The sequence below is a fragment of the Aphis gossypii genome, chromosome X, assembly GCF_020184175.1.
Source record: "Aphis gossypii isolate Hap1 chromosome X, ASM2018417v2, whole genome shotgun sequence".
Lineage (NCBI taxonomy): Eukaryota > Metazoa > Arthropoda > Insecta > Hemiptera > Aphididae > Aphis > Aphis gossypii.
Genome location: NC_065533.1, coordinates 35,787,605 through 35,809,180, shown reverse-complemented (window position 1 = coordinate 35,809,180; position 21,576 = coordinate 35,787,605). Strand labels below are relative to the sequence as shown.

The 21,576-nt window shown below is 24.2% G+C and overlaps 2 protein-coding genes across 5 annotated transcripts; one reads left to right on the top strand and one right to left on the bottom strand.

The window, feature by feature from the left end:
- The first annotated feature begins 5,020 nt into the window (after positions 1 to 5,020).
- Positions 5,021 to 8,088, top strand: LOC114129758 (uncharacterized). Its single transcript, XM_050206223.1, has 9 exons — positions 5,021 to 5,212; positions 5,810 to 5,966; positions 6,037 to 6,204; positions 6,287 to 6,559; positions 6,638 to 6,807; positions 6,871 to 6,945; positions 7,031 to 7,264; positions 7,599 to 7,732; positions 7,805 to 8,088. The coding sequence occupies exons 1-9, from the start codon at positions 5,147 to 5,149 to the stop codon at positions 7,908 to 7,910; spliced, it is 1,383 nt and encodes a 460-aa protein (XP_050062180.1). The 5' UTR covers positions 5,021 to 5,146; the 3' UTR covers positions 7,911 to 8,088.
- Positions 8,089 to 10,592: 2,504 nt separating this feature from the next.
- LOC114129746 (lysophospholipid acyltransferase 7) lies at positions 10,593 to 18,903 on the bottom strand. Of its 4 annotated transcripts, none has more exons than XM_027994570.2 (9): positions 18,736 to 18,903; positions 17,987 to 18,259; positions 15,852 to 15,978; positions 15,157 to 15,313; positions 14,928 to 15,079; positions 13,974 to 14,188; positions 13,713 to 13,880; positions 13,499 to 13,640; positions 10,593 to 12,325 (listed from the first exon to the last, which is right to left on the bottom strand). In XM_027994570.2, exons 2-9 carry the CDS (start codon positions 18,193 to 18,195, stop codon positions 12,137 to 12,139), a joined length of 1,359 nt encoding a protein of 452 aa, XP_027850371.1. In that variant the 5' UTR covers positions 18,196 to 18,259; positions 18,736 to 18,903; the 3' UTR covers positions 10,593 to 12,136. The 4 variants fall into 4 exon arrangements, with proteins under 4 accessions (XP_027850371.1, XP_027850372.1, XP_050062713.1 ...); XM_027994571.2 differs by having other exon boundaries at positions 18,689 to 18,902; XM_050206756.1 differs by lacking the exon at positions 18,736 to 18,903 and adding an exon at positions 18,507 to 18,527.
- Between the last annotated feature and the right edge of the window lie 2,673 nt (positions 18,904 to 21,576).

Genomic DNA, 21,576 nt, shown 5'->3' with positions numbered 1-21,576 from the left:
CGGTCATACACACGTGTCAATGAATACATGATAATAATAAAAAAAATCTACCACACGAATTTTACGGCAACTCAATAGTTATTACCTAATTATTATAATGAAAAAATTAAATTTGATTGATTTTAATACAGAATTCAGATCTTTGTATTTAGGACTAAAATCGGATATTGTAAACAAACTTAAATTTGATCAAAAATAGATTTTCTGTAAGTACTAAAATCGATGATTTTAGCGAAGCCAATATAATAATTATACAATAACGATTGTTTTTAAGGATTCAATATTGACTATTGTAAATTATTTAAATGCGTGGGAGACGTGTAAATTTGTGAGTAATAAAAGTAAACTAGTAAGTGATCATTAATCAAACTAACAATAGTTAATAGGGATGCTGATGCACTGATTCTCAAATGACAATTGACTATTAAAAATGTTTTCAGAAGTTTTAACAATGAGTCATGACTAAAGTGTAGAATAGTCGATACTATTGGAATAATATACGTCAATTTTAAAGGTGATAATCACAGACGGGTCACGGGAATAGAAATCAAATGAATATTTTTATAGATGATACTCGTAATTCGTATAAAACAAATTCCAAAGTAAAATTATTCCAATAATAGATCACTATCAAAGAATTTATGTAAATTAGATTTGTAGTGTAAGTTATTTTTAGATTGATTTTCTATTCGATGAGTGTCATCTTTTTGAATCAACGTAAAATATCACGTATAATATTACGTTCATGTATATACATAGTATAATGTTATATACTTATATATATGTTGATTGTTGTTGAATACTTTAAATACTTATCACGGTTATGAATCGTTATTTTTAAAATATTAGGTTTTAACAAAAAAACTTACCAACATTTTAAATAATATATTAATCCATCCTCCCTCGACCAGTTCCTGGGTGATAAGGCCAAACTAGGAATTGTCACAACTTATTTTTTTTACATACCTACTGTATTATTTGTATTATTTATACCTACGAATAAAATGTAGGTACCTTATCTTATCGTATAAAATATAATTAACCAGGAACTAGGAAGGAATTTAATTGTATATTTATAAGTGCTTAATTCTTCCATAGTTTATTAATTTTTTACATAATATGCTATAACTTCAGATATGTTTATATGATTTATATGATATATTTCATACTATAACTGTATATTATGTATTATGTTTAATTTATAAGCTGGTACAAAGTTTCTGCATTCTAAAGTAAGTGTATGTAGGTACATTTGTAACGGGGCCGTACAAGTAAGTGCCCACATTTCATTTTCATTTTTTTAATGTTTGACTATACAAAGTATTAAGAGGACGTCGTACCCGCATGTGTTGTCTACGTCTTACACAAAACCTAACTTAACCTATGCATCGATAATAATACAATAAAGTCTCAGTAATGTAATATTAAAGTATATAATTTTTAAATATTTTTACCGTACTTATATATTATATATACAATTGGTATTTGGTATTATTGTATTAACTTAAATCAATATTGACATTTATTTTCATGGCTTAAATATATTTAAATTAATCTAAATAGTTTACTTATTTATGTTATGTAGATATCTATTATTTGCATACGCATTTTTCCGTTGTCTTAAACTTATGAGAAAATAAATCAGAATATTATAGATGTACCTATTATGTATAAAATCATACATTATCTTAACATTATGAGTCCTGCGCAAGCCTTGTGCTCAAAAACATCGATGAAAATGTTAACGATCGTATGTGATATCGTATGTGATCGATAGTGATCCGATTTCGATGACTTTTTTTTTTTTTAAAAAAAAGACAGACTTACAAGATGCATTGAAATTTAATTTTCATAATTGTTTTTCTATTCTGTACAATACGATTTTGAATATGGCTATTTTTCTATACCTTAGATTTTTTAATTCTTGTTAATGTAATCAAGCGTCGAAGTCCGCGCCCCGTATAATATACTTTTTAACGATAATAAAAAAAAGTTAATTAAATCAAACTGTTTTACTAGAAGTTTTAATTTTTCTCCTGTAAAGCATACTTTATAAAACATATGTTTACTATATTAACTTTATAAACATATATGTTTTGTTACGACTAATTCAAACATCATGGACGACGACCATGTAATTGCATATCGCCTAAATATTTCCCCTTATAATATACAGTGTGTTCACCAATTTAGGGAACACTGAATTTCTCAACCAAATTTTTTTTGGAATAAATCGATTTTTCTTTTTACAAACTGGTGGCAATACATAATTTTTGATGCATTTCAACATTTTTTGAAATTTTGGTCTGCTCATGCTCAGTAAAAACTTATTTTTTGTATATAGTAACATCTATTTTGAACACCATATTCGGATAAGTCTATTTTTTTAAGCAATTTTGATGTATGAATTATGGTCCTAAATTCAAAATTGCAAAAGATCCATGTCAATTTTAATAAATTATAGGTATTATTTTATTACCCACACCAAAGTACTATTAATGAAAAGCCTATTCACCTACTCAAAATCAACCCTACATACAGGACTTGAAATAGTCGAAATTGTTGAAATAATTATACTTAGATTGTATATAATTAAAGTAACCAAATATTATGTAGATAGTATTGCCTACCTATAAAAAAATAAATATTTATATCTATTCATTTTATAAGTGTTCAGTTATTATGTTTTATTTGAATATTAAAATAAATAGGCCTAATAAAAAAACATCTTCAAACTGTTAAATTAAGTATAATATATTAAAAATTTAACATTTTGGTATTTAAATTTTTTATCTTATAAGATTATAAGAGTAATATTATTGATTAAAAACAATACATTAATTATATTTATATAATTTATACTTTAGGTATAATAAACAATTTTTTGCACTCATCATAAAATGTGCTATATGACTATAATGGGGGTTTCTGTTTTCCACTAAAGTGATCCTTACTCGTTACATCAACATATCTGTTTTCCGGTGAACTCCAAAGATTCGATATCCAAAAGGAAAAAAATGCAGACATACTATAATATGATTGATGTAATAGATCATTTTAATAAAACAAAAATAACAACTTTGTTTTATTGAGTGCACACGATATTATTATTCTTATTGATATTATAAAATAAAATAAAATACGCTGTATTAGGTAAGATTTACATTATGATTTTTATTTCATTAAAACAAAGAAAAGAAATTACATTTAATGATTTAATTATATTTCATTAATAAATCCAAAAATTAATGTTCAAAACGTTTCAAGAAAACAAATTGTATCGTTTACCTGACCTTTTGCTGTAGACTATAAAATGATAATATTATGATTTATATGAGTATACCCAACCTTAATCGAATATGAAAATAATACCATGCGAATTGAACGGAATAAACAAGTAAAATATAATTGTGTACAATTTAACCAAGTTTTAACTACACGATTTGCGTACGAAATATTAAGTAGGTATTGTTATACATTTTCATGAAAGTATTCATAGAACTCATAACCGATCATTTTATAGTGCTCATCCTTCAACACATATTGCTATTCAAATATTAAAAAAAACTCGAATACAAAAAATATCGATTTTACAATCGGTTGAATGTTAACAATGGGAAAATAAACATACTTATTGTCAAGAAATATTATAAAGGTTTATGACTCGTATCAAATCCATAAGAATTTAATCAAATATTTAAAAGTAGTAGTTTAGATATGCCAGGAAATTCTTACTTAGGCATTAAAAAAAAATTTATTGACGATTTTATTTATTTAGTAATAATTTTATTAATATTTATTAGATAATATAATATTATGATGAAATTACTAAATTAAACAATGTTGCATACAATATAATATGCAATTATATCCATTCTTGGATATATTTTGAATAAAATAATATTGTAATAATATTAAATTAAATTCTGAAATTAGTGGAAATAGTTTCAATTGTGTGAGATAAAATTGAATGAGTTATTAACGATCCAAAATTGAAATTGAGTGTTTAAACGGCTATAAAATAGCATTTATCAGAAGCTAACAAATAATAAAAATACACTTTAAAATATTTTTATTCTTTATTTTTTTCACCTCTACTTCACAACATCCAGTCATGGTTGATCATACGTGGCCCGTTACAATATAATCTAGCTATAAATCAACACACAAATTTACTTACTAACCCATGGAATAGTAGTACGAAAAATTCAAATAGTTAATTATTATAATAAGTAACAACTGATTTTTAACATGTTTAAAGCAACGATAAATTCTTGTCGACATCATAAACATTGTCCTGGTCGCCAGTATCGACTACCCGTCGACAAATATAGTATTCATAATAATATACAGTTCATAATTTTCACTGGCGAATGACTATGAGCTATCGTTTTTCAAAATGGTAGGGTAGGCCATCAGGTAGGTACTGTCTCAAGAATCTTAGAATATAATTGTTTTTTATTTTATACATTTTTACTGTTAATATTTATTTATTATAATTATATTTATCTGTTATCAGTTTATCACTATATATTATATTGTCGTCCAAACATAGGTACCTATTATAATTATACATATATATAAATACATTATTCAAGTCTATGAATTAAATATATTACTAGGTGCACTGCCCGAAAGAGGATTATAGGTAGCTATTATTGCTTTAACCCATCTACAAACAGTCTTTTTTGATACGCAATCGTGTTCTACACAAATAAACTGACTAATTTAAACATAGGTATTGTTAACATTCAAGTACCTATACCTACCTACATTTTCGATAGTCACTTATCTATTCCAAAATCTTAATATCTACACATTATTTAGTTTAATCTCCATAAATTGTTTATAATTATGGATACTCGCATAATATTATACATTTAATTATAATTTAAGTAGATAAATACAATTTTATAGGTACCCAATATATTTATAATATACCCATCTCTATTATAATACACTTATTATATTTGTTAACCATCGTTACGATGTATTTGTTTATTACTATTAAAAATGCGTCAACCTATTTTACCGTATGAATAAGCCGAAACGTTGTATGCATAAATAAAATATAATATTCATTACAATTATAAGAATTTAGTTTTTAATTGTATTGGCTGGCAGTGTATGTATTTGTATTTAGATCATGTGTACCTATGAGTATAGTACTAGTATCACTGTTCTTGATACGATGAAATTACCATTTTATGAAGTAAGTTCATTACATTTACTATTTATAATTAGTACTTAAAAGTTTATAATAAATTATGTATCCACCACATAAATTATAATATAATGTTATAAAAACTAAACATAAGTTTTTTCTAATGTATTTTTTTTTCAATGTAAACAAATTTTAGTTCAAGATCACAACATTTTTTTAATGTTTAAATTTACGTTTTTGGCTAATTTTAATTATAAATAACGATTTAATTACTTAATAATGTTTTTTTAGCTAAAATTAGTTCAATCTTGGACTATAAATACTATTATTTTAAATTAAGGGTTCAAACTGTTCTAAAAAATATAAAATATATCCTATAAAAGGGCTGACACGCCGTCTACGCTTAGAATCGATTTTAGCAGGTTTCTAGGGATGCAGTAATTTATGACTAAACTTAAACTCAACGCATTCATCAATCTATGATCCATTGGCATTACTCTATTACAAAATTATATTAAATTACGACTATTAACAAGACTGATACACTCAAAACCTTCTATACTAAACAGCGATTTTTTTCACTTTTGTTTAAAAAATCTTTTTTAATTATCATTTGCTGATAACACTTTTTTATTTTTGGTGCAGAAAAAAAATCGAATTACTTTAGATAAGATACACATTGAAAATAGAAATTTGTTTGAAAATGTTGAACGCCATCAATCTAACATGACTAGAAATCAGATAATAAACAAAAATAAATTACAAGTTAAATTCGATCAGAGGGATAAACATTATGCTCGAAGTACCTATTATACATACAAATAATTCATAATTGAGTATTCTATAATATAAATTTTGTTATTTTATATTAGATCAGAGATTTTTAATTTGGCAACGAAATAAATGTTTAAGACGAAATGCTCAAATGTTTGAAGATATTGATAAAAATAAATCCAGTGGATATTCTTCTTACTTAAAAGATAGCGAAATCATAATAAAACCACCCAGTATTAAAACTTTGATCAAAACCAACAAAATAAGTGATTAATAAATATATTATAAGGTTATGTTAGATTATAGTATTACACTTATATTTAAATAGGTACTTAATATGATTTTCAGATTCACAAATCGCACAAAATAAGTTTTCGATAAGTTTTCCACGAGTATCGACAAATGAAAATTGTCAAGGCCTACATTTAAAATTTCAAAAAACATTGGTGAATGACAAAATTACGAGTAAACTTTTAGAAATAATTGAAACGCCGACGGACATCCAATGTAGTGATGAAAAAGATTACGAACCGTTAAATAAACAATTTTACGATTCAAAATACTATGATAAATATATGAGTACGAAAAACAATGTCGAATGTACACTAATTAATGATAAAGGTAAAGCTGACGTACCTAGCCTAACATGATGAGCAAAATAAATATTATTAGTTATTGTATTTTGAAATTCGTTTATAGATCTGAGTTTTAAACCCAAAATACTTCATTTAAAACCACAACATACACACCAAGTTCTCAAAGAAAATCGTAAGAAATATCGAATTGACGATGAAGACATTTTTTCTGAATTAGACAAAAGCGTAACATTGTTCCAAAGACTATTACGAGGAAGGGCTTATCAGATTATGGTTAAAATAAAAATTTAATAATAAAATTTAATTGTGGTAAGTACTAATAATAATTGTTTATAGATGATTATGGCAAAAATCAGGTACCAACCAATTTTACACTCAGACGAAGCACCAGAAACACTTGAAACATCAAAAGTATAATTACTATAATTATCAACAAATACAGTTGTATTTAAGAATGATAGTAAAATAATAATAAATAAAATATACCTTCTTACAGGAAATTAAAGAAATTACCTGTGCTGATGTATTAGAATATTCCAAAAAAAAACATATCAGTAGATTTTTCGATATGCTTTCCAAAGAATCAATTCATATCAAGTATAGTGAAAATAAAAACAAAATGTTAATTCAACAAGGAAATTTAAGTAGAATTGCGAATGAAATGGTAGAAAGGAAAAGAAGACAAATAGAAATAACAGGACGCCTTGAACAAGATGAAATATTAAAACAAGTAATTAATACACAAAAATAATATATTTCTATTTATCATACCTATAAAAAATTTAATGAATATGAGTAAATTTACTGGTTAATTTTGAAGAAATAGATTTTTCCAAAAAATTTCTGATACGGTTATTTTAGGATATTTTTAATATACAATTAAAAATAAATTAACTGTTTCAATGGTAAAATAATAAATAAATAATTAAAGCATATTTTTTTAAATATTAAAAATTATAAAAATTATTAGGCTTTATTCTATAATAGTTATGATAAAATAAAATAAGTAACTAATTAATATATACTTCCAAAAATAGTTATTATAATAATTCGATGCACTGCAGGTACTAAAAATTCATGAAGATGTAAGTATTCTTTTCTGTGAAAAATTAATGGAAGAAGCAATTAAACAGTCTGCAAAAGAGGAATCATTAAAAGCGATGATGAAGTCATGCAAAACTAAGTTTTATAATATTGAGTATGTTAACTGTTTTATGATGTTATGTTTATTATATTGAATTATATATTTGATTTTAATATTAATTTCAAGGAGTGAAAAAAATATTGAAAAAGAATTAGTTTCCAATTTCATTATACCAGAAGCACACAAAGTTATAATGCGAGAAAGTCAAAGTCTAAATTCTAATTATCACTAATACAATGTCCAATTACAACAACTCCCGAGAATTTTGAACAGTAGGTAAATTATGAATTTATCAAATAATCCTATCAACCGATGAATATTATTTATTGTATTTAAATGTTTATTACTTGTGTTTATAGTATGTGCATTTAGATCAAAGCTGAAAATAATAAAAAAAAATGTAACAAAAATATTATTTAAGTTTCACTTGTACACATTTGTAATCTAAAATTAAAATATCTACAATCAAACAAGCTAATCAAAATGTTGGTTAAATTTGCTTTATGAATTTAACATTTAAAAGATCTTATATAGCTATTTATGTAATGCAGCATGCTTTTATTTCTGGCAAAACTTCATATTAAATATAAATTCATACCTTATTTTTATTATAAATGATAATAGTTATGTTTATAGATTTATCTTACAATGATATAAAGAGACGGTGTTTGTTTGTTTGACCGCAAAAATCTCAAAAATTACTTGACCGGTTTGTTTTGAAGTTTTATACTATCTCCATCTTATAAAATATGTACAATATGGTTTATTCGCAAGAACCTAAATACTAAATAGTTTTATAGCTATAATATTTAAGAGTTAATTAATATTTTAATATATTTTAAGAAATATTTAAATTATCGAGCTAGTTGCAAAAAAATAATTTAAATATGCTCAGATCTCGCTCAAAAATTGTATAGAAGTACGTTTTTCCTTCAGCATACCGACGTGGCTTCAAAACTTCGTGCATCGCGCTATTCCACTGTTTGACGCTGCGGGGAAACCATATAGTCCGTGTATATCTAGATACCACAACACCGACATGCAAACAGATTATGCTCTATAATTCAATTCTAAAATTTATAACTGAACGTATTTTTCTTATTTACTAGTAATACCAGTATAATATTTAAAATTTAATTTAATAATATGGGTACAATTGATAATTGGTATTTACAAATATCTTAGAATTGAATAAAAGAAAAATAAATAATAGTACTTAATAATAAAAGACCTAGTTAAAAATGGTTTATGAATAATTAAATATGGGGTCGATGCCTACCAATGACGTCAAAACTGAAAAATGAGTAGCGAGTAGCGACTGGGCCGTGATGTCTTGGTACTACGAACTCGATTTCAATATAATACATAATAATAGTAAATGGTTTCAGATGTTATTCATTTTTACCAGCGGTTCCCAAACTTTCTCAGCCTCGGAGCCTTTTTTTAAGTATGCAGATGTTCTCGTGGAGCCCCAAGAAATATATAACGTCAAAAATTATAAAATTAGATAATTGTATACAATATTCGTATTGGGATTTTACGCACTATAGTACTATACATATCGGTGAATTAAAGCATTCAAGTCTTCATGAAATAAATATTAATTTTCAATAACGAACAATTAAAAATGTTTGTGGTGTTACGAATGGAGCCCTTGGTAAGCCATTCCGGAACACCTAGGGCTCAGTTTGGGAAATGCTGATTTATACAATACGAGCATCTATAGACTCTTGACGCTCTAGTTTTGAAAATGGATATTGTAAACATGGATTCACATATTGAATATGTGAATTGTATTCACATAAATGGACGAAACTCGCTAAATGTAAAAAAGAAGAGCAAGTTATATTTGACGTTTGGAACAGTCTTCCTGAAAGTTGCCGCTAATTAATAATCGTTGCTTTCGGAATTTTGACTATTTTTCTATCTATTTATAATAATAGTGTGCAAAAATGTTCAAATATGAACTTAATTAAGAATAAATTAAGAAGCCAACTGAATAATATCAGTTTTGATATTTATTTTTGTTTTGTGTGTGTTGTTGTGTTTATATCATATTAATTGTATAAACGATTATAATAATAATGTAATAATCCGTAATAATAATGAATAGGGCTGGGATTTTAATGCACTAAAAAATCTCAAAAAATGCACTATACAAATGAATTTAGATTATATTTATTATAGCTTGAAAATTGGAAAAATTATTTTATATTTTATTATTTTTATGTTACCTATTGTTACTATAGCATTTGTTACTTGTTACAGTTCTGGACATACTAATTGGTTACTAATTGAGTAACACTTATCGAGGTCTAGCTATATAATACATATATATACATCAACAATAATTTGTTGTGGTATATAATTTATAATTCGCACCGTTGGCAGTTTGACAAAAGTCGTAAAGTTTCTTGTTAAACGCAACAATTTTCGTTCATTTTATGAATAAATTGTGAAAAATGCTCTAAAAACTAAGAAAATACAATAAAATCGTCAAAAAATGCAAAAAAAATGTTGTGCAATAGTTGTTGCCATATCTTTCAACCATGTCAAAATAAATAATAAAATACAAAACAAAGTTAAAGACAATTTATAATTTAATTTTCATATTATTTCATTATCTAAATATAAAATGTTAAGCATATTACCAATATTATATCATATATATCATAAAAATATTTGTATATGATAGTGACATTACACAATGAGGATAAAATGAATTTCAAACACTTCCTGTCCTTCCTGAAAATGTCAAAAATTGTCCATAAAGTGTAGTAAAACGTAATTTTCACTATTCATAAAATGAGCAATATTATAATAGGTACTATTATTATAATTTTTTTTTTGTGAATGTGAACATACACACTAAAAAAATAAAAATAAATAGTAAAGCAGAAAAAAAAAAATTAAAGAAAATAATATTTGAACTGTATTATTAGAAATGTTTATAATATACAAAAATGGTAAAAATATTTTTTATAAAAAGATAAAATATGAGTTATTAAGTATTGGCTTTGAATTTTGATGTTCAATGTTAATTAAACAATAAATAATAATGGAAAAACAGAGAAGTGAGCATGATGCTCACTCAACATCAAAAGTGGGATGTTATATAGCTAAACTAAAAATGAACTAAAATAATATATAAAAAATGTTTAACTATTTATAGTTATTTATTTTAACCAATAATTAAAACATACATTATAAATTAAAATGCTAAATTAGAAATAAACAATCAAACATTTATTCAATTATTAAGTTCCTTATAGAGACCTTTTATAAAACAAAAAAAAAAAACAATAATTTAGTTAAAACAATTAATTAAATATACAATTAAATGTAGCCCAAAATGAAAAAAATATATATAAAACACTTTATTATTTACGAAAAACTCAGATACATTTATTTTTATAGTTAACTTAAACATCATAAGTTATATACATATAGTATACACATTTATACCAAAGCATACAAATATAAATTATTCTTATATATTATAAATGCCTATAACTTAAACGAGCATGGCAAATTTTAAGTATATATAATAATTATGCGTGTATTATGTGTCTTAACTTTTAGGTATAGGTATATTTTTATATTCTAACAATAATTAAAGAATAACTATTTAAGGATGTTAGTTGGAAGTTTAAATATATATTAATATGATAAAGAACAATATGGCACAACATATTAAATTAATTCTTATGATTAAAAACATAGTATTTAATGTAAATTTAAATTGGTAAAATTGGTTATTTTATAAAAACAAAAATTAGGTATATGGAAGTTACTAATTTTTAAAGCCATTACAAAATGCCATATCCATGGATACTTTAACATAAATTTTATACTATTTATAAAATAATATTAAGTTTTAAAGCCCATATTTTTATGTACTTTCAATAAGCCATAAAGAAATAAATTTGTATTTAGGAGTGTAATAAGTTGAATTTGTATCTATTATTGTTACTATCACTAAAGCATGTACATAACACATATAATATATTCACTAATATTATTTATTCACAATTATTAGTTAATACATTAAGCTAATAAAATAATTATAAACAGTTTTTTTATTTTACATAACAATAGATAATAATTAATAGTCAAAAGTATTCATATTTTATATCAGAGGGCATATCTTTTTATTTTGTGTATTTACACTTATGAAATTAAACTTAATACAAATAGCACTTAAAAATGTACTTGTAAATCGTATAAAATTTTATTACAAATGTCTTTCATATTGTGGCGAAAAGGCAATATTTTCTTTTCATATAGACCCATTGGTGTAGAAGGCCAATAGATATAAGAAAAATATACAACTTATTTATTAATTTTAAAATTATGGTATACTTCACCAAAACAAAACAAAACATAACATAATAGGCTCCTAGTCCCTTAGAGGAATTCTCTGATGTTGACTGCAACAGGCCAAATAGTTTTATTTGGTCAACTAGTCCGAAAGTTGTTAAATCGAGAGATGGCATACATAATTATTAAAACAATGTAAGGGAGAAAATATATAGATTGGCAGTATTTAAATATGAGGTCGATATGTAAAAGTTGAAATGTGCATCCCCAAAATGAAAACTGATACATTTTCATAGTGTATAAGAAGAATGTCCATAATATGCGTTTCTATACAAAACAAATACAATATTAATAAAAATTAAATTTATTAAGAAGTTATAATTATGTAGTTAATTATTTTTAAGTAATAGTTAATAACTATAATATTAATTATTTATCAGAAAAAATAATGTAATATAATACATAAAAAGTAATTACTGCTTTGTATTAAAAATAATTTTTTATTATTAATTATTCACTCAAATAAAGAAAAACATAGTTACATTATTATATTTTAAGTAAAATCAGGTGTATTCTATTCAAAATAAGACCATGACAGTCAGATGCTTAGTCCTCTCTAGTCAAACAATTCTGATCGGGTATGCTAACGCTGCAGAACGAGGCTACGCCTATGAGCACAACTTGGCGGCCGAGTCACGATCTTATTTTGAAAAGAGTATATAATTTAATTTATATATTGATGGAAGTAATAGAAGTAATAATAATCATAAATTAGGAATTACATTATGCCATTTTTATTATAAGAAACAGAATGTTAAAAGTAATTTGTTAGATATTATACATAGATTTTAAAGGCATAACAAATATTGGTTGAAAAATGAATTTATAATACATTTTAAACTAAGATTAACTTTAACAACTTTCTAATACTTATGAAGATATTATTATCCTAAGAGGACGCTATACTAGCATGGCAGCATGAGTTATCTTCGTTTTACAAGCACATGACAGAGCAAATTTATGTTAGTAAAACTAATTTTTTATTATAAGCTTTAATATTTGTGTGAATTACCCTAAATTAATTTTTTTTTTTTATAATATAATCCAAAATCTGTTATAAATAAAACAAATAAACGTGATGATCAATTATATGGCGTGAATGACAAATTTAAGAAGTCTTCCAGTGAAGGCACTTAATTATCAAAATGAAAGGTAAGAATATTATCTGTGGGTCAACTTTTTTTATATTTTTAATTTTTAACTTGTAATATTTACGATATTTATATCTTGCTTAAAAATTAAAATATCAAAAATAAAAGCCAACGCCTAAATTTGATTATAAGATAGTTCACTAAAACATTAAAGCTAACCATATAAAATCAGTTTTACTACACATATTTGCTATGTTGTATGTTTGTAAGACGAAGACCATTCAAATAAATATAGCATTCTCTAAACTAATCGCTTGTTACAGATAATGTTTTCAAAAATCATACTTACTCCTGCAGAATCAGCATAGTTACGGTATTGTCTATCATAAATATCTTCCACTGCTAAGTAAAAAGGCACTGAACATAAACTAACATAATAACCTGCGTATATGCCATGCCATAATGCAGAAATACCAAATGCTACCAATGTTCTTCAATAAAAATAAAAATGTAAATTGTTAATGAAAAATCTATGACACAAAAACATATATAAATGTAATTACCTAAGTTTTTTAATAGGAATTCTTCTATACACATATTCAGCAATCCAGTACTGTACGGTCATATTCCAAATTCTCGTAGCTCCACGGACAGTTGAAATTGTTTCTACTTTCATAATATCAATACTTTCAATACAATCAAAATTGTAAGCCTCTCTTTTTCCAGAATATCTATAAATAGTATAGACCATGAAAGGTTTAAATAATTTTAAGGAAGTATAAAAATCAATACATATTTATTATTTATATAAAATTAAAACATACTCTGTTTCTAATAATTCAAAATTTTTAGTTGGACCACTTCCAGACTGTGGATCAGTCATTTCAGGATAAGCACCCATTCCAGAAGCTATACAAATAAGCTCAGAAAAAATAAAGCCCAAATATAATCTTGTGCGAAAAATAAAAAATGAAGAGTACATATACCATAATCTGTATGACAACGATGTTGAGGTATAAAAAGAGTCATTATTGAATTCCTAAAATAAAATAAATTTAAACATAATTATAAATGATTTGTACTTAACTAGAAATTAAGGTTTTTAATTAGTTAACTTAAATTAATTTACTATTTATTATTAAATACATATATATATTGTATCACTAAGTTTAGATGACAAGTCGAGGAAAATTAAATTAATAATAATAAAAAATATATTTATACTATATTTTGAGTCAAACTATTATTATCGAAAATACAATTTGAAATCATCCAATTGTATGAAAATACAATATATATAGTTTTATATTTTTAGAATAAGTGAACAGCATTTTAAAGATGAATAATTTAACAAAATTTAATAAAAGTGCAATTGAAGCATAGAATATAATAAAGTAAGAAAAAAAGAATAAAAAAAATTAAATTAAAAAATGTACAAATCTATAACAAATTACAATCAAACAATAAGTATGCCACTTACTATTTTTAAAGTAGTACTACATACCTAACAAATATTTTCAGACAGAATATAAACCAACTGCATTCTAAATTATCTTAAAATTAAATATGAAATATTTTTTTTTAGAAATAATTTCAATTTAAATATAAAATAACATTCATATTTATTTCAATATATTTTTAAAATTAAATCACAATAAGAACTATACCAATTTAAATTTGTTAAATTCACTAATTACATCACAACCATGAATAGTAATTGTTTTTATAGTGTATTTGTATTAAATTAAAAAAAAACCATAAAATATTAATTTACTTACACTTAATGGAAATATCCACGAAGTTGCCAAATAACAAATAATTAAAGTTGGAATCATACGTATTTTTTTAACTAATAAATTAATATAAGTAGCTTTTCTCCAATAATTATGATTAAATAAGTCCCAATAAGTACGATACTTAAAATATGGTCCTATAATAAAAAGTATTTTAAAACAGTTAGATAAATGTGATTCGTACAAACAATTTATGTATCTGTTTAATAATTACCTGTTAAGATGCCTATATAACAAAATGCATAATGAAATACTTCTATAAAACTAGGTTGACAAATCATTTTAAATTTTTTTTCAGCATCACATTTTGCATCCTTTGTTTTCAATTTAATTAAATAACTGTCATGGACTTCAAACGAAAGACCAACAAGCTATTAAAATGTAATAATTTATAAGTTTTTAAATAAATGTAAAAATATGTATATAAAAAAAGCATTCAAGTGTAAAAATGGAGAAATAATGGTATAATACATTAACATGTTAACTGCCATAATACCACTGGCAGCCATACAATAGGTTTTTTGTTATATGTCAGACATATTTTTCAGTATCATTCAAAATTTGTAAATACTAAGTATTTGAAAAAATTACATTAAAAGAATTTTAATGATTCCTACTATACTATAGCACTTTTTTTAGTGTATTATTGTAGTGTCATGGAAAAGATAATAATATAAAACTTAAATATGTATTTATGGTTGCAGGCAATCATGTGATGTAGTAGTAATGATTAATCATGTGCGCCGGCGGTTATAAACCATATACAATTTTAGAATTACAGATGACCCCCAGCAGTCATAAGGTGGTTAACATGTTACACATAAACTAAAAAATATTCTTACAAACAATAACTATTGAAACTTCTTAATTTTAAAAATTATTAATTATATACAAAATTTTTTTACATACCTTTAGAGTAAGCATCATTTGTATTAAGTTAGTATGAGCTGGTGGGTATGGTATTCCAAAATATGTTGTCATGCGAAAGAATATTAAATATCCAAACGTAAATAAAAAACTTAATATATGACAACGCCTTAAAAACAAGTTAAAATAATTTAATTAGAAACATTTCTTTTTAAATATGATTAGGTATAGAATAAAGTATGTATGAAATACAAACATATTCAAATAACTATAAATTATTTCATTGCATAATATAGTATATTAAACACACTATTAGAAACTAGAACTACAAAAATATATTGCAGTACAATCTCTAAGTAATTATTCTCTTTTATAAATCAAATTATAAGAAAAATTTAAAATTTAACTAACTTACTAAACATACAAAATAAATGCTATTATTCTGTTATAAATTAATATAATCCCATTTAATTTTAATTCAGAACTATAATGTATCTTTTTTATACTACTCTATCGTATTTCTTTAATATTGATTAAGTTAATCAAGATTTTTTTTTAAATAAGCTTTACTTAACACTGTTTGTACAAGTAAAACGATTGAAAATTATTTTATTTCATTCAATAAAATTATTAAATAGAAGTTAAAAATGAATATTACTGATATTGATGACTAATAAAGTTAATAAAAATATGCTATACCAGTGTCACGGAAAAGGGAGTAATTGATTCTAAAAAAAGTATGAACCAAAAAACAAATTATATTAAACAATTTTATTTAATTTTAAAGTAAAAGTTATTTAAGTACTTACAATATTCTATTATTATACCTTGTTATTTAAAGAATGTATTAATGTTTATTTGGTGATTTTTGTTATTTATGTACAGTGAATTATATGTAGTTGAAAATGATCATCATTAACCTCATTAGCCATAAGTTATCAATAACAATTAAATTAATAATTTTATTGTTGATGTGTTTATAAAATTTTAACTTCAAATTATTCATGAAATATTCAAACTAATAGGATGCTATAAACACCTAACCTACTATACCTGCATTAGTGCTCTTCATTGTATAAGTGCATAACATACAGTAAATTTATGTTTAGTGGTTCACATTTGGCTTTGTTAAATTGAGTCTTAATATTAAAAATGTTATCTGTATTAAGGTGCCCACACACTGCAGCTGTAACATTAAAATGAGTCTGGACACAATTTTACCGCCACTGCCGAGACAATAGAATTTTAATGCCAGTGTGTGGGAACCTTTAATATGTTTATTTTTTTAAAAAATTCAATTTTTATACATAAAATAAAGCATTTTAAAAATGCTCATAACTTGCTCAAAAACAAAATTATTATAAAACACTTACATACCAACTCGGATAAAGTTCTTATTAGTAAGTTTCATAATAAATTGATTTACTTTAATATTAAAGCAAATGTGAAATGAAGCTAAACATAAATTACTGTACATAGATTTGCTATGTAACAAACTCGTAAGACAAAGACAACAAATAGAGGTAGTCTTAAATACAATACAATACTTTTACATTGCTTAAATAAGAAATTCTTAGGATCTGAGAATTTTTTTTATATTGTTAATGATTTTGAGTTAACCAAGTTTGACTCTCTAATTCTAAAATAATAATAAAGCCTTTAAATTAATATTTACCTAATACACATTTTTTTAAATAAATTAAACATGTAATATGTACATCATAATGTTAGACCAAAATGTATGAAATTTAAATAAAACTATCTATTTTATTAAACTATAAGGATGTATGAAAGGCAAATCCTTAGTGGTAATAAAGTGATTAAAATTGGATGATGGTTTAGCAAGTTGCAAGATGATAAAATAAATACTACACAGCATCGTAATCAGTAGATAAGGTAGATATCAGGAAAAATGCTTGCCTCTGGCAATATTTAAGTTTAACACAGAGTAGATCAAAGTATCTTACTTGAAGTAAATAACTCTGCCTAAAGATGATAATGTCATTTGATTGAGTGATAAGTAATATAATAAAATAACACATCTGATACTTGTTAAATTTTTTAATTTTATACTTCATCAACCACCTCAATAATATTGTGAATTCATCATGTTATTGTGTTATTTAAATAATTGATTTAATTTAAAACAAAAGTAAATGTAATTTATGAAGTCATACCTTTTATCAATTTGTATCAAAATTGAATTGACTAGTGTGCAAATTATCGGATGGACAATGTGTAAGCCAGAAACCGTTAGTACAATAATTACTCCATAAATAGTTGATATCCATTGTTTAACATTTTTGTGTTTAACTTTTCTGAATAAAAAGCTAAATAAAAATGATAATACCAATAAGCCAACATACACAGTGTCATCAGAATACATGGTTAGCTGTAGTTCACATCCACTGCGCCTTAGGGAAAAATAACTTCATCTTCTAACTCTTAACCTAGGAAAGCAATAATTAATATTACAAGAAAATTGCTTTTTAAAATCAAAAATATTTTTAATAACAATCTACTTAATACATTTAATATTACCTAATTAATAATATTAGTATAAAATTAAACAATGAGATGATTACAGATATAGTTTCTAAAATTAAATAAATAAACAACATAAACCAATGATACTGCTATTCTAAAATATCATTATAATTAATTAGGTATTCAAACAATAATATTAATGCAACTTACACTATCCTACGAACAAAAAACTAACCATTTTAAATAAATAATTAATATAAAATACCTAACAATATATTTATATTAATATCTAATACAGTGGAACGATCGATTACCTATGTAAATAATTAGCTAATTACTGATAACCTTTATTCCACATAGTATACAAAAATTGAAATACTATATCTACCTACCTATGAAATCTAAAAACAAACTTTAAATGTGTATAATGTTTTCTTACTTAAATTGTATGGACTTATCAACATTCAATGCACGGAGTCTAATAATTAGTTTTCAAATAGACGTTATGGTTATTTAATAAGCAAAATTCTAAATCTCAGTAATGTACTAATGCAAAACAATTTATTTACAAGTTTACAACTACTTAACTACTTTGGTGATGCCAAAAAGATATGATATCATGTGAAACCAAATAATGTTATCAGTTTCGGCGTTTTCTAGTTATCAGCTGGTGATAAGAATTATAATATTATTCAATAACCACAGTCTAGAATCCTAGATATTACGTCATTATAGTAACCACTAGCCGTGTAAACAACATCAAATAACATTTTAATTAGGTACATAATGATACAATCTTAGATCATATACATGTATAATGTATATTTATGTATATATTGTATATGATCTAAGGATATCTATTGATATCATATTATCAAATAAATTAAAGACCGGATTTAATTGTATTGATATCACATGAAATTACACAAAAATTGCATATTAAAATTGTATTATAGCACCAACAAATACCTATGTAAAATTTGCATGATAAACCACAATACAAAATAATGAGAATTAATTATATAAGTAGGTATTATTTTTTTTGAATTAAAATTGATAATTGAATGCATTTCCAAATTATGTTCATTAAAATTAAATCTTTTATAACTTAAAATATATTTATGCCACAGAGTACTGAGTACTATATTATAGTAACAGTTCTAATGTACTATACTCTATGGTTTATAACACTAGCATAACTAAGGGTCTGCACTCCGCAGATTCCGAGTTGCGGGGGAGGCCCACTTTAATTTGGGGCCTTTGGTGAAACTGGTTAAAGAAAATTTAATTCTCGCAATTAAAAAAATTGAATATATTTACTTTTTTCAAATTAAATAAGTGTTAATTTTTTTTATAATGATCTTTTATACGAAGTATATTCGTAATCGTATGGTAATTGTTTAATAATAGGTAATCAGGGTAATCCTATTGTTTGTAAATAGGTACCTACAACACGATTTAAGATAGGTTTAAACTAGGTATCTTAAATCGTGACCTACAATAAATAATAACCAACAACTAATAAATAGTTTTATTACTCTAAAGGTAATAATATTACCTAATATAAGATAATAACAATAACTATTAACGATATAGCGTTTTATTACTCAATGTTTATGTTTTTATTTTATCCATAATACAATAGTACTTATTATTTATTAGTCATTACAGTCAGAATTTTTTATATTTATATACCACCTATTTTAATTCGTTTTACCAATTTTATTCTATTTTTTTTTTTTATTATTATTATTTTTTTTAGATTCTGAACGAAGTGATGAATGTATTGATTTTACAATGGTGTGTGTTTTTTTTTTTTTTTTTTTTTTTTTTGTGTCTGTGTACAGCATAACTAGTCGAAATAATGCTCCAATTTGAAACAATGGGGGTGGTTTCCGATATAAAAGTGAATATCCTTGGTGCATTATAGAGGTAAAAAGTTAACATTTTCCAATAGTTTTCAAAAAAATCGAGAAAAACAAAAAAAAAATGACGGAAAAACGGCAATTTTTACGCAAAACCAGTTTTCGACCAAATCGATTTTTTTTATGGTTGTAATTCAAAAACTAATCACTGAAAATACTTGAAATTTTCACCAAATGTTAATGTCAGTGGTATCCGTATATAGTTAAATTTTCAAAAAATTTTGACTTTTTTTGAGTTATTTATAGACCACTGAAATTTTCGATTTTTTTGAGAAATTTTTTTTAAAGTGTCGATAAAAAATTTTTGGATGACCAAAAAGTTTTGAAAATTTAATACAAGGTTCCTTATGAGTTGTTTTTAATGTAGCTAAAAAAAATTAAAAATCGTTAGTCACAATTTTTTTTTATAAGCGTTTTTAGTTCAAATTTTTACGAAATCTGTCGAAAACGCGAAAATTTGCAAGTAATTTTGAAGTTGAAAAATCATAAAATTTTTTTCTTTTATAACTAAGTTTTGAAAATTTGGTACAAGGTTCTCCATACATTTTTCTTCAAATATCTGTAAAAAAAACTACCGGATTCAGACAAAAAATTTTTATGAGTGTTTGAAATTTAAATTTTTACAAAAACCGCGTTAAATAACAGTTTAGCCTCAAACGATTTTTGATATTTGTTATTATTCAAAAAGTGTAAGTCGTAGATACTTGAAAATTTTACCAGTTATTAAGATTCGCGTTTTCTTTACGTGATTTAAATTTCAAAATATTTTGACTTTTTTTGAGCTATTTATAGACAACTGAAATTTTCAATTTTTCTGAAAAAATATTTTTGAAGTGTCGATAAAATTTTTTTGGCCCTATCAAAATACTTGAAAATTTAATACAAAGTTCCTCATATGTTATTCTTATAGTGATTAAAAAATTATAAGAATACATAGGCACAATTTTTTTTTATTAGCATTTGAAGTTCAAATTTTGACGAAAATTCGTCAAAATTATGAATATTTGCGAAATATTTGAAGTTGAAAAATCATAAAATTTTTTGTGTTTATAACTAAGGATTAAAAATACAACACTAAGTTTTCCATAAGTTTACCTTCAAGTATCTATAGAGAAAATTCGAAGCATCATTATAGGAAAAATTTTAAGTGCGTTTGAATTTTAAATTTTAACGAAATAGCGTAACGATAACGATTTATCCTCAAACGATTTTAAATATTTGTTATTATTCAAAAAGTATAAGTCGTAGATACTTGAAAATTTTACCAGTTATTAAGATTCGCGTTTTCTTTACGTGATTTAATTTTCAAAATATTTTTTAATATAAGCTGGTTTTTTTAAACCACCTTTTTCATC

Coding starts and splice junctions, on each gene's coding strand:
- LOC114129746 (XM_027994570.2), bottom strand. CDS start 18,195: ATGTATTCTGATGACACTGTGTATGTTGGCTTATTGGTATTATCATTT. Junction 14,189..14,927: donor CGTGGATATTTCCATTAAGT/GTAAGTAAATTA, acceptor ATTTTATTTTAG/GAATTCAATAATGACTCTTT. Junction 12,326..13,498: donor ACTATGCTGATTCTGCAGGA/GTAAGTATGATT, acceptor TGTTTTGTATAG/AAACGCATATTATGGACATT.
- LOC114129758 (XM_050206223.1), top strand. CDS start 5,147: ATGTGTACCTATGAGTATAGTACTAGTATCACTGTTCTTGATACGATG. Junction 5,213..5,809: donor TGAAATTACCATTTTATGAA/GTAAGTTCATTA, acceptor TTTTTGGTGCAG/AAAAAAAATCGAATTACTTT. Junction 6,946..7,030: donor AAACACTTGAAACATCAAAA/GTATAATTACTA, acceptor ACCTTCTTACAG/GAAATTAAAGAAATTACCTG.